The sequence below is a fragment of the Pogona vitticeps genome, chromosome 1 (assembly GCF_051106095.1).
Source record: "Pogona vitticeps strain Pit_001003342236 chromosome 1, PviZW2.1, whole genome shotgun sequence".
NCBI classification, from domain to species: domain Eukaryota; kingdom Metazoa; phylum Chordata; class Lepidosauria; order Squamata; family Agamidae; genus Pogona; species Pogona vitticeps.
Genome location: NC_135783.1, coordinates 59,693,194 through 59,710,909, shown reverse-complemented (window position 1 = coordinate 59,710,909; position 17,716 = coordinate 59,693,194). Strand labels below are relative to the sequence as shown.

The following is a 17,716-nucleotide window of genomic DNA, read 5'->3' as shown; positions in this document are numbered from 1 at the left end:
ATTCTTCAGAGAAAATTGTAAATCTATAATCCGTGATTCGATGACCTTGATGAATCATGAATCAAAAGGAATCACCATTCGTCTGATTCACGCCCATCTTTACACACTAGTTATTGCTTTAAAATATTTTCCACACTTTGCACACCTCGTTTATCCACTAGTTTTCTACCTTCTTTTATTAGCTGCTGACCTTCACAATTCCCTGCCTCTTACACCATTCCCTTTTCATGCTTCTTCCAGCTATTCCTCTCACAAGTTTGTTTTTTGGTGTATTGCTTCTCTTTCCTTTTTCTAGCTCCCTGCTTTTACTATCCTTTGCTTCTTGCAGGTCCTCCTTCCACAGTCAATTATCTTTCAAGCAAGTCTTTTCTCAGGCAAAAAGAACTTTGATTTCATGACTGCCATGGACACTTCATTGCCATAAAAAAATCATAGACAACCTGAGATATTACATTGGTTCGGCCAATTTGTGCTATTTTCATAAAAGTTCTGTGTGTCGTTTAATACATATTTAAACCTGGATCCCTGGGTGTTTGAAATGACATGAAACTCCCATTATGCCTTACAAGCAAATATTTTGTGTACTACTTTGTTCAAAAGCAGTCTGCTATAATATCTCATTGTTCCAAATGGCAGAGATAATATCGTAGGCGATAAGACAGAAGAAACAGATTGTGATACATACCCCTAATGACAAGAAAACAGTGCTGGCACTGATGGCAAATGACAGCACGGCAGCGACAGAGCACACAATGAGATCTGATTTCAGGGTCTCCCTCTGTGAACATAATTTTGAAAATATAAAAGCACACAGAAAGAACAAATTTTGACTTGCTAAATTAAACTACTCCATCCTTAGCAGTTGACAGTTTCATTGTAATTGTATCAGTCATTGTTTTTAATGTATGTTTCCCATAAAGCACTTGCTCAGCAGTGCTTACTTGAAGGTTCAAACAACCATCATGACGCTTCTGTAAAAATTGAACATTTACATCTGCTGACTCTCCTACAACAAAATACAAGATTTATCCAGTACTCTGCTTTTGAAATAAAGGGTGAGTGTACAGGACCAATGCTTAATGGGCTAAGTAAAGTTAGAGTAGTCGGGGGGGGGGGGGAGAGAACTCAGTTCAAATTCTCAAAGCCAATCACATCCTCTCAGACCAACCTAATCTTACAGGTTTATAGTGAGGACAATATATGCTTCCTTAAGAGAGAGGATATAATGTGAGAAACAGAGACGAGAAATGTGCAACATGACCTGGGTAATTTATTGATCTGAGTGAGCTGTTCATTTTCTTAAACTCTAGACAAAGCACAATGAACACCCTCATACAATCTCTCCAAGATGTTGCTTTGAAAATATCCTCACTGACTTATTTCTTTAATGATAACAATGCATCTGAGGGTCTGCTTCTGCCCAAACCCTACAGAACCCAGCTAGCAAAACTCCTATAGATTGTACTCTCAGGGGGGCAAATATCAAAACAGTTTATCTCTACAAACCCTACTCCAGCATAGATTCATCAAGAGAATCACTCTTCCATTGTGCAGACTGGATGTAGAAGTCCATCCAGAATCATATGAAATCTAGAGGCCTATTACTGCCCCATTGTATACAGCTAGTAGAGGTTGCACATCTCCATCTGCTCTATAATAATAAAGAACCTGCAAGAGTGATGATATTAAATCCATAATACAGTATGTAATTATGGATTTAGCCCACTGTTTATGAAGTATTTGTTTCAGGAGTGGGGATATCAGCAATACTGAAGCTGATGAGTGATGGCTTGGGATGTGGTTTTTGATAAAGTAGACTTCGGGGGGGGCAGGGAGCCTACAACTTCTTCCTACCTTCTACAAAGAAATTTGTTTATGACAAATTTCAACATAAGCAATTAAATTGTATGTTTCTTCTTTTTGCACTTAATTGAGTCTTCTAGCACTCCACACATTTATAAGTAGGAATGTGCTGCAAGTTCATAAATTCAAAATGAGAGGGTAGTATTTGTCAGTTTCTGAACTGATCCACAACAAATTGAGGAAGCCCAAAGCAATACTTGTTTTAAACTACAGTGGTGCCTCGCTAGACGATGATAATCCGTTCCACTGAAATCGCTGTTTAGCGAAATCATCGTCTAGCGAAAAGCATTTCCCTATTGGAATGCATTGAAAACTGCTTAATGCGTTCCAATGGGGAAGAATCATCGTTGTCTAGCGAAGATCGGCCATAGGAAAGCCGCTTTGCGAACCGCCGATCAGCTGTTTAAATAGCTGGCTTGCGAAGCTTAGGTCCCGAAAACACCCATTTTGCGAGCGCAGAGGGAGCTGTCAAAATCATTGTCTAGCGAAAATTGGTTTGCGAAGCAGGGACCAAACATTGTCCTGCGATATTCCCCCATAGGAATCACAAAAAGTCAATGTCTAGCGAAAAAACTGTCATGCGGGGTAACTGTCTAGCGAGGCACCACTGTATTTAAAAAACAGACCAAAACTCGGTGCTAGCATATCTTACTTGGAAATGAAAGAAATACTTTAACAGAACAAAGAAGCCTAAGGCAAAAGGTGATTAACAGCTCATCCACTCACCAATGAAAACCAAATCCTTAGTAGGGTTCAGATCAACTAGATAAATTCTCTTCTCCTGTGAGCAGTGGCCATTTCAAATCTTGCCAGGCAAGGAATGGGTGTCTGTTAGAGATTGCCTGCTGTCAATTTACGTACAATTGATGTGCACTGGATAACTTTTGCTGTTTTGTACTCTTTGACTGTTAAGTACTCTTCCATGCCATTTTAATATAGAATTTTATTTTTGAGAAATGTAGTAGTCTGAAACTTTAAATGAAAAAGCTGCTTCATACAGCAAGCCATAAAAGGATCAGCACACTGGGACTCATGTCCCTCCCAGTGTGGTGAACCCCGATTGAGATTTCAAATGTAATAAAGGCTGCATCAAACCAAATAGTTCCAATTCAGCTTTCTAGTGTTGTTGCACTCTCAGTTTCACCACCCATTCCAGAGCCCTTGGTTTTTCTCATTTTCACATTTATCTACTATTCTTTATTTTTGTCACCCATACAAATAAAGAAAAACATTTTAAATATTCAAATACAAATGAAAGTGGACAGGCTACAAATGGCTCAAAATGTATTGGTTGTTATTTTTCAGAAATAATTTGGACTGAATCAAATGGATGATATTTGCACATCCCTACTTATAAGTCACTAGCTCTCAATAGTGACGGAAAGGAAGTTGAGTTTGAATGTAATTCATGAAGACCTCGGGCTGCTGGTTATGCAGTAAACAATCAAGTGGATGCCTGTGAAAGTAATTATAAAACTAGGATTTTTCATCCTGAAAGAAGAATGGTCAATTATTCAACATAATTGCCTTGTACTTCTTGTCACCAAGGGTGAAAGTTGGTACACTGAAGCAGCTAAAATGTATCATAGGTCACTGAAAAATGCTTTGTAAGTTACTACTACTATGCATGGAAAATCAGGCAGCTTTATGTCACATATTAAATCCCTCTAGATCATCATAAGGAGAGAAATCAATTATTTTCAGCTAAAAGGTATTGATTTAAAAGGAACCAATTTAGATAGCATCCAGTTTATTGTACACTTGTAAGCAGGTAACACTACATATTCTATTCATTATAATATTATATTTGTATATAATTGTAATATCACAGATAGGTAAGAACACAAATATGTTATTATATTCCTTTCTCACATGACAATTTCAATTAAGTGGTTGATTTAACATTTTTACACGATGCATTGTGAAGCTGGAAGTCATAAGGGCATTATGGTAGTTAAAGAGAGCTATGACTTGCAAACCAAATTATACACCATCATGGCTGGGCACTGCAAAATGCTGTTTAATTCATGGAATTTTAAATTTATAAGCAACTTGTGGAGAAATGTGCCTTGTGCATATTTTTCCAGAGTATTACCTGAACTCTCAGTTTGGACTGTTGAACCTAACTAGGACTGTGAGATGTTACCATGTGAATAGAACAGAGAGGATTTTTCATGAAAGCAAAACAAGGCAAGAATTTTAATGGCAATCTCTCATTAAGTCTTAGATAAGTATGCATTGCTGTATCAAATGCATACTCGTTTAATAGAGAAACAAGAAATGTTTCTGTAGTTACTATAGTTATTAAGAAAATAATGAACATATTATTAAACAAATTTAGGAGAGGTCCCACAGCTAGACTACGATGCAGCAGTAAATACCTCCCCTCTCTCCAAACAAGATGCCATTTTAGAATCTGAGGCAGAAAATTTATTGTGAATTTCGTTGTATGGGTATACTGTGTATATACTTACAATGACAATAAATTATTATTATTATTATTAAAAGTGCACAAATACTGTTCTTTCACCCTGGAAGTAAAAGGACTACAGTAACAAATTATAATCACAATCAACGGTCTTGTTCTGTCTAATGTTAGAACTTTCTCTGATTAGTTTGCTATGAAGGACAATTCAAATATGATGAAATATTTCTTATTTATCTTCCAGATTTAGACTACTTTTAATTGTGAATATTTATAATCACAAAAGATGGGGAAAATGATCAGAGATCCTAATAACCACACGTAGTACCATACAAAAATGATTTGGGTTATTCCGAAAAATGGCAACAAATGGTATGAATAACAAGGTTGTTCCTTACACGTATTTCTCCTGCATGATTCCCAGATGTCAGTGCACTTTATCCAACACTCCTTGGGGGAATGCACAACTTCCCACCTCATCTAATAAAGAGGTTTTGAAAAGAAATTTTGAAACACAATTTCTTCTGTAGCTTCTCTGAATGTCCAAGCCTTCTAAAGATTATGTCTCCACTGAGTAGAGCATTCAAGTTTAAAACAGCATGCTTGAGATCCAGAAGATACATACATGAAATGTGAAGTCTATGATCAGATCCCAAACATATTTATATCTAAGTTTAAAGCATCCATAGGCAGCTTAACTTTTATTTCAAGCAGAAGTGTAAGAGAGAGGGATTTAACTCTTTGCTCAATTTCAAATCCCTCCACAAGCCATTAGCCCTGCCAAATCAGCATTTTTTTTTCATCTAGTGTAGTCTTGTCTGCTGTGGAAGCAACTCCCTGAGGTTTCAGGTAGAAAACTTCCCCAGGGATAGAACTTGGAATTTTATACGTGCTTTCATATAGTCCCATTCCAAAGCAGATGCAGGTAACTATACTGTAGCTACAATATTCCCCAGTGAAGTAACAGGAGCTCAGTAGGAGCAATTTAAAATGTGAAAATAACAGAAACGGACAGGAAACCACGCCTCTGTTCTGCTGATGCTGTTATTTTCATCAAAAATCAGAAGCACCCATTGTTACTTTCATATGAAAATGTTTAACCATATTTGCAGGCATATCCCATCTGTTCTGGACACAACCAGCATACAAAATATCTGCTAATTTTCACATGGAATAACAGCCACTATTTCTACTCAATTCACTCATTATCAATTTTGCAACTTTTTTAAATATTAAAGAAATTCAGTGACTTTCTTCTTTCTGTCAAAGAAGGAAACTTAAGAATATGGAAGTCAATGGCATGTCTCATCCTTAAAACCTTTCTGTCTTTGTCATTGTCAACAATGATTCCATCTTAAGCTATTCACAGCTCAGTCTCTGCTCCTGTGCTAGAGTTTTCAATAATTTCATCAAACATCTTGACACTATGGCTAAAACCTTGTTGCTTAGTGTAATAAGTCACACTAGAATAGGGCCACTGAATCAATGGGGATTTGGTGAGACAACTCCTCCACAGATTCCATTGATTCAAATTTGCCCACTTTAATTGTCATTTGCTCTGCTAAAGTAAGTGGCAGTTAGAGTAAGCCCATCTGAATCAAGGGAATTTCTTTAATATTTTAAAAGTTGCAAAACTGATAATGAGTGAATTGAGTAGAAATTTGAGTCATTGGGCCTACTTTAGTGTAATTTAGTACATTAAGCAGCAGGATTTTGGCTTACATGTGTAAAATGATGTCACATAGTAATGATGTAAAGCAGGTAGCACCCTCAGATAGGAATAGGCATCCTTCAGTCCCAAGAGACTATGGTATTGTGCTCTGCACGGAGGACTTGGAACAGCGTCTAGTGTGGCTGAGGAGGCCAATTCGAGAGTGAGTACCTTCAGATAGATTTCCACATAATAAACAAAATAAGCCTACCACTGAGTCTCTCAGCTTCTCAGGAAGTGGATCAGATTGTGAATCTTCCAAATGTTGATGCAGAAGATGGGGAAAATATCTACACTGAATAAGAGACCTAGTTTTAAAAAAAAGCAACACCATTCAATTAGGACAAAAAAAACAGTATGTGATTAATTCATAGGACTCTTCAGAGAAAAGCAATCTGGACATTAGGGCCTCTTTGTTGTTGACTAACCTGGGCCAAAGGGATCCAGCAACTCAGTATTTGAGCACTAATTAGATTACAATGTTATGTCATAAACAATGTAATTCTTTCAGGGGACAGTCCTGTGAGTGTCTCCATGTGAGAAGAAGGCCCTGACACCCTTACAAGAGGAAACTGTCAAACAATAGTAGAAGAATGGGTGCTGCTAGCTTCTTACAAGGACAGCTGTGAAGATATTATTATAACATTCTGATAGTCATAGACTATTCAGTGGTCAGTAGCAAAAATTGTTAGCCCCTCCCCCCACCAAACTGCCTGATGAGCTTCTACTCATTCAGACTGTAAAACACAGAAGTGTTTCAGAATGTGGCAGCAAATGATTGTTCAGGGCTGAAGCAGATGCCCGTGCAAGGGTCATTTGGCACAAGTAAAAGTACAATAGATATATAGAAAATACGTGTTATTTATGTAGAGTGTCCTTCCCTCCATATCATTACTATCTTAAAAACAGGTGTAGTGAGTGTGTGTGGTGTGTCTCCATCTGTGTTTACATATGTATACATATACATCTGTTTATGTTGCTGTTTGTGTAAATGTACACATGTGCACACAGACATTATTTTTGCATGCTAAAAATCAAAACAGAAAAATGGAAACAATATATGTGTTGGTTTAGGGTAGTTGTGAAATTACAGTTAAACTTAGTGCCTCTCCTTTTGGAACAGTCATATTCTAGAGATTAAAAAGAGGCATTCAAGAAAAATGTAGACAACCACCTGCAGATATCCTTTGATTTGTATTCCTGCATTGAGCAGGGAGTTGGACTTATAGCCCCCTTCCAACTTCATTATTCTGTGATTCTATGAAAAACAGCTAAGTAGTAAATATTTTAATTTCAAATTTAGCTTTATGTTTCCATTTCTTTTTCATCTTTACTCCCAGTCCTTCAAATACCCTTTCATTTAGTTCAAAGTAATTTTGGGGGAAGAGGATTATGCACTTTAATCATCGTTGCTCCATTAATATTTGATGCTTTTTAAATATCAGAAATGTGTTTTAATCCCAAACAAGAATTTTAAGCGCAATTCAAAATGCAGAGTTGTGATTATAGGTATTACAGGAGATTAGAAATTGTACAGGGCAACCAGGCAATGATTTCAAGGACATAAAATACCTAAATTAAAGCAAAAATTGAGAGCCTTATTTTTTATAAATAAGAATTAAGGAAGACAAGTTTGTAGAATAATAAAAATGCATACTTTTTGAAGTTTGAAGCCAATAATACATCCTTATTTTGACTTTGTGTTCCCAGATATGCACATGTTTTGCAAAATACATAAATAAACTTTAGGTTAAACTATGTTAAAATACATATTATTCAGTAAAATGAGTACAAAAGGCATATATTTAAAAATAATAATAAAGCCAGCTTTGCGACTGAAGCAGGATGGAATATATTATATATGAATATGCATGATAATATAAGGACCATACATAAGACTGATATATACATCCCCTCTGATGCTCATTATGAACAAAATAAAACAAAATCCCAGCAGCAAATGTAGTACAACTTACATTCCCAATAAACTCAGCCTTTTTAAAAGCCTACCATTACACCCATGGACATGAAGAAATATAGTGATAGTGAATTTCACAGATTAATTATATATAGTATGCCTGTATCATTTGTCCAGTAGCTATTGTCAATGAAGTCTAAGGTCACTGGATGATTCCTGGTTCAACTAAATGACCATTGACAGGGGAGATTTAGATCATGTTTGTGGAAGCAACCTATCATTGATATTGATTATGTAAACTTTCAATTTGTGCTCATTTTTATTCCTGTCACAATTGATTGTTCTCTGCCATGCTACAGGCAAAGCATTAGTCAGCAACTTTTTCAAATGAGTTGATGCTGGCTTCCCTTAATCTCTAGACTTAGATTTTTTATAAGAAATTTAAAGGAGCAGCTCCACATGTACACCAATGTTGCAGCAAATGTTCAAATGACAACCACATAAATTTTGGATGGCTATAACTTGAAAAAAAACACATTAGATTTAACATGTTCATTAAAAATCAATATTTCTGTGTTAACAGGAGGAAAAGCCAATAAATCAATCTAAAGAATAACATTTTGAAAGTACCACTGTTACTTTCAAAACTTTGCTTTAAGAGATTTGCATTCCTGATATTTAAAACAAAAGGCTTGCATTCCTTATGTTTCACAAAGAAGTAATGGTTTTAACATTAACATGTTAAATCTAACATTGTTTCCAAACTCTGCAAGTGACACATGTTAAATCTAACATTGTTTCCAAACTCTGCAAGTGACACACTCGGACACCTGCATTTTAAAAGAAATGTTTATTCCTACGGGCCAAGAGGACTCAAGGACTCACTTAGGTCATAGCCTCCAGATGTGTGCATCAGTTGTCTCACAAGAGAAGGCATGGCAATCACGTTTGCCATATAAAGTGTTTGCAATATGGAGTAGTCTTGAGAGGAATTAGGCTACTGTCTGACTAGAAGATGTAAATAGAAGACATAATGGCTAAAAAATAAAAAAATTGCTGTTGACTTACATTAAAACAGTTGGGTCACTGCTTTGCCTACTCAGATGATACGAGAGTGCAACTAAAAGGCCACAGAAAGCAGAGAACAGTGCAGGAATGTGCTGTGCGTCCCAGGGTTCCTGCAGGAAAAGGTGAGGGGCAGAGAAAAATTTTTGAATTAAATCGAACATTTTGAATTAAACATGACAAATTAAAATTCACCTTGGAAGAAAGCTAAGCATTGCTTGTCCTCTTAAACGTATTTCATTTGCTTCTCACATTAAAAGAACCGATAGGTTCTCATATTGTCTAATATGGCTGAAGTTGAGATATTTCAGAGACAATTATGTAAACCAAAGTCTTTAGAACCAGCAAAAGAAACAAAGAAAACCACATGAAAGTTGTACATTCTGTCCTTATTCTAAACCTGTGGGTAAACTGGATAATCTTAATTTAAATATGCAATGATTATAGCTCATTTCCCCTCCCATGCTATGACAGGTAGCTATTTCAAATGCAACTCTTAGAGAACCATAGTAGTTTATAGGAGTTGATGGGCTGCATTTAGAGCTGGAGAGAACAAAATTCTGCCACCTCTTCCAGAAGGGAAGAGAATTCCCTGGATGAGCCTGACAGAGAGTGTGCGAGTGGCACAAGTGAGGTGACACTGGCAATCCATATATCCCCCGCTTCTTCCAGCGGAAGCATCCTCTGGATCAGAGTCACTTGCATTCATGGAAGCAGAACAGACTTGCTTTAAATCAAGCTGATTACAATCATGATGCAAATCATAATTCAAATCAGCCCTTCTTAATGGGGCTCTATGTTCTTCAGGGGCCTTTGTGTCTAACTCTGAATGTGCACGCTTAAAAACTATAGAAGTGCCCATGAACACAGGATTATTTGAAGCGGAGTCATTCAGGATAAGGAGTAGCTTGGAGATGAAGGAAGGAATAGGCACTTGGGGAAAAAAGTATGAGGAAAGTAAGGTGTTTGGCAACATACATTGGAAGATTTAAGGTGTTTGGGGTACAGTATTCATTGTTTGAGGTCTACCATGCCACTCCTCCTCCCCCCCATTTGATGGGGGGCACAGACTGGAAACAGTTCTTCACACACCACCTTATACGATCCTAATTCAACCTGTGCTCACTGGAAGGACAGACCCTGGTGCTGAGGCTCCAATACTTTGGCCATCTCATGAGAAGAGAAAACTCCCTGGAAAAGACCCTGATGTTGGGAAAGTGTGAAGGCAAGAGGAGAAGGGGACGACAGAGGATGAGATGGTTCGGACAGTGTCACTGAAGCTAGCAACATGAATTTGACCCATCTCCAGGAGGCAGTGGAAGACAGGAGGGCCTGGTGTGCTCTGGTCCATGGGGTCACAAAGAGTTGGACACGACTTAACAACTAAACTACAAGTTTAGCCTGTATTTCTTTCATATTGTGTTTATGGCCATGGCCAAAATAAGGTTGAGTGGCTGACTGCTGATTTAAATCACTCTCCAAAGATTCAACTTAATCACATAATTTGCTCCTGCAATCTGCACCCTTGTTCATTATAAGCCTAATACATATCCATAACGTATACCATTCAACCTCTGAGTGGCGAAGAGCTTCTTGATAACGGAACAGACTGCCTTGAAGTGCGGTGGACTCCCCTTCATTGAATATTTTTAAACTGAGGTAGACAGATACTTGTTAGAGATGTTTCAGATGTGGATTTCCTGTTTTGGCAAGGGGATGGACTCTATAATAGCTGGGGTCCCCTCAAGCTCTACACTTTTATGATTCTAAATATGAAATGGAAAACAGATGCTCCATCATCACATTTTTTTTTTTTTAAAAAAAATCCATCTCCTTCCCCATCTATTGGTCTGGCCTTATTAGCTGCTGCTCATATCGTTGTTCATTTTTTTTTTAAAAAAAAAATCTTGGTTCATCTATACCTTCTGGAAATGGGATAAGCAGAATTTTATACCACTGTTTCTATATTTTAGCCATATGATTTTTTCCATTTTACTTTTAAGATACTACTACTACTACTACTACTACTACTACTACCATCATCATCATCATCATCATCATCATCATCATCATCATCATCATCATCACCATCATCATCATCATTATTGATTGTCCTAAAATAACATGTGTGCTTTTTTAATGCTGTCTATTTATCACTTCATCTTCCAAAGTGTATTTCCATACATCCTTTTCATTCTTCTGTGACACCTGCATTATTGTTCAGGGTATAAGGCTCTCCAGGGAAAAAGTCATATTTGTGTTCTACGTAGTACTCTGGTGGGTGGGGGCAGTATAGCCAGCAATGTGGATGCTTCTACTGATCTGGCATATTCTTCACTGTCAGTGCATTGAATGAGCAATAAATAGACATGCAAGGTAATGTTTAACAAGGAAAGCAGGTTTAATACCATGCCTTCATGGTGCATTTAAAGAGGTATGAAAATCCTAATACCAGTTAAGAGATGAAATAAGGAGTATCAGTTTTATATGGTTAATTATTCTGTCTCAGAATCTCTTCAAGAAGAACAGAGTTATGAAAATATAAATTAGCAGTGATTTTTCTGTGCAAACAGAAATTCTGCTGCAATTTGCAACAGATATCTTGTAAATCTTTGACAGCATTCTCCAACTTCAGGATCATAAGCACATTTCAAAGCACCATGAAGTCTAGCCTATGGGCAAGATTGCTTATCTACAAAGCCACCTGCCTGATGTAATTTAGATGACTGTGCTATGAAAAGATGTGCAAATGGCAGAACATATTTAAAAGGATTGTCCTTAATGCTATTTATCAAAATGACAATTTGGAAGTTCAGTTTACCCTGAAAGTGCACAAACGCAGACAAAGGAATGTGTCAATGTGTTTTCACTAGATTCTCCTCCTGTCCTTCCTAATCTCGTGCAGAATTTCCCAGCTGTATCCATTTTTAATTCCTCTTATTCTGCCTTCACAAGAGATCAAAGACCCAGCTAATACACAGCAATAGGCGCAATTCTCTTCGAAGGGTTGGGGAATCAACACATGGTCCTCTCTTTCACCAGGAAGGGCATGGAATATGTTATGGAGGGTATTTTTACAGATCTTTCTATACACACAAAGTACCAGTTGGCATGATGCTACTTATCCTTTTTTTTTCAAATCATGAAAATCAGAACACTGCACATAAAAGTCTCTGAGTAAAGGAAAACCAAGGAACTGATGCTAGAGCCACAACAATCGCTAATAAGTTTGGCTACCAGAATAATGCCCCTTACCTTTACTGCATTGAAGCAGAAAGCATACAGAATGATCACAACTATAAAGCTTCGAGAAATACTGTATAGTGCAGAGAACAGCCCAGCAGCAGCTGAAACACAGAAATCAAAATTTACTACTTCTTTTATGGACATAGCTACTGTAGTGCAAACCAAAACTATGAAAAGTCAATGGCAATTTATTGCTAAAATTATTCTCAGACTGTTTTGCTTGGATGGGTTTAATCCAATCATTAAAAAATTTAAAAAAATCAAACCGATTTTTAGACTCATGGAGCCCAGAACTTTAAACTGATCTGTTTCAAAACAGATTAAGTAAAATCACACTGATGTGAGACGTAAGCCTTCTTCAAGCACTATAAAAGCATATGGGGATTACATATGAGGGAAGCCAGTGGGCCCAGACAGGCTTGGTCCCATGTGGATTCTATTACACGAAGTCTCTCAACAGGCAGAAGAGACTTCAGAAAGCAGATGGCCACCCTTCACTCTGGGAGGGCAACCAGAAAAGCACCACACTGCGGTGAAACAAAATGACTAATCTTCCACCTCCATCCCGATATGCAAAATCTGAATGCTGTCACAATACTTGAAGGGGCTGCTGTGAACAGGTATGAATAAAGTACCTAGTGACTGAGAACACAAAACAAAGGAAGCATGTTGCACGAAAAGACCAAGAGTTGCTCATTAGCCAGAGAAATCTGACATCAAATATAGCAACCTTTCCTTAACTGGTTTTAAATTGTTTATAATTCTCAGATGTCTCCACTGTCATGCATATTTTTAAAATTGCCTTTCTATATATGAAGTGCCTCGGGCAGTTTATGATCCCCGGCAGGCATCTTTGGATTTGGCCTCAATTTCTTTTGAATTTCCTGGCAGACCCACTGCAATAATGACCAAACTAATTGCTCGCTAATTCTCTGGTACAGAGAAATAACACCAGCACATAAGAACACAAGGTGTTGCTACTTTCAAAGAGCAACAATATTACTGCTGGTTCTTCAAAGAGGGATTGACAACCGCAGCAATGACAAGATGGTGAAATCCATGCCTGGGCATCCGGACTGTGGTACTCTCCACCAGGATGCAGAGGGAATAGCCATCCTTTTTGGGGTGCTTTCCCTCAGTGACTGGCTGCCTGGGTGGGATTTTTAGATGCATTGTTATGCAATACTGTACTACTTTTTGAATGTGTCTTTAGTATTGCTTGTGTTTACCATTTCTCAGAGTGGTATCTGTTCCTTTTAAATATTTGTTTAAGTGTTGTTTTTAGCTTTTAATCTTGTCTTCATGATGTAAAGCACTTTGGGTGCTTTTTAAGAAGAAAAGTGGGGTAAAATGAATGAATGAATGAATGAATGAATGAATGAATGAATGAATGAATGAATGAATGAATGAATGAATGGACTGCATTCATTCTGTTAACAGGCAAGGCAAGGGAAAGAAAAGACTTTTTTCAGTAGCGTATTTCCATATTTTCAAACCTGACATTCTTTTTATTTTCCTTGTATATATTCTTTGTATGCGTAAGGGCTGGTACAATGTTACAAGCACCCCAAGCAGTTGCTTAGGACCCATGTGGACTCTGAGGGGCAAACCCAGAGTCACAGAATACACCAAGGCATGTGATGCCGATCGCACAACGACCAAAATTGGTAAAAAAAAATTCACAGATAATAAGGCTACCAATGCAGTGAAGAAAGGGGAATTACTACTACACTGCAGTCCAGCTTTCTTTAGTAACATACCATCTAGGATAATCTTATGAAAATGATAGCTATTAAACATCTCCAGTATTAGAGACAGGGTGACTCTGAAAATAAGTTGCTATGGAGCAGAAGTGGAAGGGTTCCACATAATCAGCATGCATGGCCTGGTTTGGGGTTTCTAAGGCCATTTTCTTGACACTATGGGAAATAAGCTGTTGATCCAAGGCAGCTTATGTCCCACAGTCTTATGTTTTTACTGCATGTGATTAAATAAAGTGCTTACCAGAGCCGCCGAACAGCAGCATATCCAACTGTTCCAGGAGATATATGCAGAAAGTGTTGATTTGTGGGAAAAGGCCAAGAAGAGATATTGCAGGAAAGCAATATAAAAAACCTGGGACACAATCAGAAAATCAGATTGTTGGTTACATATGAAGGTTTCAAAAGAAAAAAATGTTTTTCATTGGGACAACATCTGTAACTAACATATACAAGCCTAGGGTCAACAAGAAAGAAGATGCCAAAAGAGATTTGGAAGAACTGATGGAAGTACTTCAAAGCCATCACCTGCATGTTCCAAATTTCCTGTTGAACCCTCTAGCTTTTGTGTGAGTTTTACATGGGGCTTCCTTCAGACAAGCATAAAATCCCAAGCAGTATCTGCTTCCACACATTCAACTTTTATGTATGTTTGTTCCAGTGCTTTTCACTGCCATCATGGTATAAAACCCTGGATCTAAGTTAGCGAATCCTCGTAGATCTTTATGACTTTTACATGGGAGCTTCATCAAACCATTATCAATTCATGTAAAACCTATGGATATGGGGCTGGCCTATAAAATGATGGCGCTGTGAAATTCCCATATATTTTTTTTAAAAGTGAGGACCCTTAAGGATATGGACCTAGAATCCATATATTTGTACCACAGTAGTGCCAGAAATGATGACTCCCCAATTCTTATTGTGTACTTTATAGACACAATGATAAATTTAAATGTAATGATTGTTTGGATGCTGGAATGCTATATTAAAACCAGTAAATGTAAGAGGATCCATTTTAATTCTACCGGATCTGGTATTTAGATCTCATAGAAAATGAACGAGACCAAATTAACAGAGAAGCCAAGAAAAGCAAATTCATATTTAGCCATGAGATTCGCTAGATGGGAACCCTGATCTAATCCCTGCACCTCCCCTACATATTCTGTGTCAGAAAAAGAAGGAAGTGAATTTATCCAAGGCCTTCCATTTCAACCCCTCCCAGCACAGCTGATTCATTTTCAATCCATTTCTTTCCCAGCTCAGGGCTTTTATTTTCATTTCATCTTATTTTTTAAGTCCCTCTTGGCCTTGCATTCCACCACCGTTTGTTGAGCAGATCTATTCATCTTTCCTTCCCTGGCATGGGCAACTGAACTGTACACAAGCAGAACTGAGCAAGTTACATTTTTGAGACTATAACTGATGGAATAAGAACTCTTTCTTTATTAATATGAATTCATTTATGGCACATTAATTTCTGCTTATCGCCAGGTATTTGAAGCTTTGATGTTTTAGGAACATTGAGTCCTTAGCTTACTAATCCTAAAAACACAGAGCATTTAACACATAGAATGAGAAAACACTGACATATCGACACATTGTGGAGCTTGCTTTTGTTGCCTTTTCTTCTTCTCCCCAATTGCTAGCTGATTCCTATTCATGCCTCTGGAGTGTTAAACAGTTTTATGCTGCTCTAAAACTTATCTGAATGCCTGGAGGCTCAATCAATCCCTAGGGGAGTTTTGCCTGGCTCTCTAGCTGCCAAAACAACCTTCAGAAATAGCCTAGAGAAACAGGAGATGGAAACCTGAATATTTAAGCAGGGATTGAAATAAGACCCTTCTCTGTTTAACAAGTTCTCGTATTTTACCTCTTTCCTTCCAGGAAGGTAGAGGGGAAAAGAGATGAAGGCATAAAATAATTTCCAGACTCACAAGAAGAGCTTTTGGTCATGCTAGGAGTGAATGCCACAACACGTGCCTCTGGCTTTACTGCTAGAAGTAAACACACTGTTTCAAAAATAACCACTTCTCTTACCACCTGCTCTGTAAGACAGGGGTAAGATGATGGGTAAGATAACAAAGGCAGAACACGGCTTCTACTTTTCAAGGGTTTTAAATGGGGGCAGGGCGAGGAATGAGAAGACCTTTTTTACTTTTATTATTTATTTATTTATTTGATTTATACCCCGCCCATCTGGTCTAAAAGACATTCAGGTTGCTTCAAAATTGTTTTCATTAGCAGGCAAACAAAACCACAAAATCTAGTCCCAAAACTTCATGACCTCCATGACGATGATGGGTCTGTCCCAAATTGTACCTGCCTCCACCCATGTCATACCACACTTTAGACCTGGTCTTTTGTACTGGTGTAGATGTCGGTGACCTGGGTGTAGAGGAACTTTCTGTAATTCCATTGTCATGGAGAGACCATTATCTCGTACAATTTGGACTCACTGGAACTCAGAGTCTTTGCAGGGGTGGGAGTCAGACTAAGAAAATCCGATCCAGATGGTTGACGGAGCCAGATGGTTCTGAGGCTGTCCTTAGGGAGTTTCTTGTCATTTTGACAGGTGACTCTGTTGAATTGCTTGTTGATATCTTGAATGCGGAAATGGCAAAAGCTATCAACATGATTGCTCCTAAACATCTCCTCCCTCAAAGTAGACCCAAACTGGCCCCCTGGTTCACCAGGGAACTGAAGGAGATGAAATGAGTGAGCCGTAGATTTGAGCAACGATGGAAGAAAACTCAGAGTGAACTTGATCAAAAAAGAGCTGGGCCACTGAAAGGCTTATTCTATGGCAGTGGTAACAGCAAAGAATCTGTCTGTCTGTCTGTCTGTCTGTCTGTCTGTCTGTCTGTCTGTCTGTCTGTCTGTCTGTCTGTCTGTCTGTCTGGCAGTGAGGCCAATCTGGGCGGCTAGCAACAACAAGTCAAACACAATATTAAAACACAATAAGAATAAAATAATACAAATATGTAACAGATACTATAACTAGTAGGATAAATTAAAACAGATCACTATAAAGATGATAGAAAGGATGATGAAAGGATGGCAAAAAGGATGATAAAAGGGAAGCATAGATGTCAGCAACTTAATGGTTCAGGAAAGCCTAATGGAGGAGCCAAGTTTTCAATGCTCGTTTAAACCCATTATTCTTCTCTGCCACTACTGCATCTGAACAGAATCACCCAGTGGAGCTTTTCAAATGGTTAGAGGCCTGCTACATGCTAGCCCCCCTTAAGTACAGTGGTGCCTCGCTTAGCAATGTTGATTTGTTCCGAAAAATCGCTGCTAAGCGATTTCATCGCTAAGCGAAACGCAGTTTCCCATTGAAATGCATTGAAAACTGGATAATCCATTCCAATAGGAACGAATTGCCGTCCTTAAGCGCAAATCGCCATAGGAAACATCGCTAAGCGAAATGCGGTTCCCCAATTGAAATGCATTGAAACCTATTCAATGCATCTCAATGGGGGAAAAATACAACAACAAATTAAAAAAGAGTCAGAACAAAGTCAAATATGGTTAACAAAGAGTTTATTAAGTGCACTTTATGATTTTAAACATTTTAAACAGTAAACTTTAACTTTATAAATAACAGAAAAACATTTAAAAAACAGCAAACATGAGGCTGTTTAAACCATCGTTAAGCGAAACAGGGGACCCAAAATTTAATCGCTATGCGAAGCATGGTCCCAACCATCGCTAAGCGAAAATCG

The 17,716-nt window shown here is 37.9% G+C and overlaps 1 protein-coding gene across 3 annotated transcripts in view; it reads right to left on the bottom strand.

Annotated features, from left to right (window-relative positions):
* PCNX2 (pecanex 2) overlaps positions 1–17,716 on the bottom strand; it is a 139,670-nt gene that overhangs the window by 72,964 nt on the left and 48,990 nt on the right. For all 3 annotated transcript variants that reach the window (XM_078383151.1, XM_020786815.3, XM_078383152.1), the window contains 5 exons: positions 14,233–14,343; positions 12,238–12,329; positions 8,986–9,095; positions 6,211–6,307; positions 686–778 (listed from right to left, as the gene is read on the bottom strand). In XM_078383151.1, the coding sequence (XP_078239277.1) occupies positions 686–778; positions 6,211–6,307; positions 8,986–9,095; positions 12,238–12,329; positions 14,233–14,343 (503 nt within the window). The remainder of the gene's footprint in view (positions 1–685; positions 779–6,210; positions 6,308–8,985; positions 9,096–12,237; positions 12,330–14,232; positions 14,344–17,716) is intronic.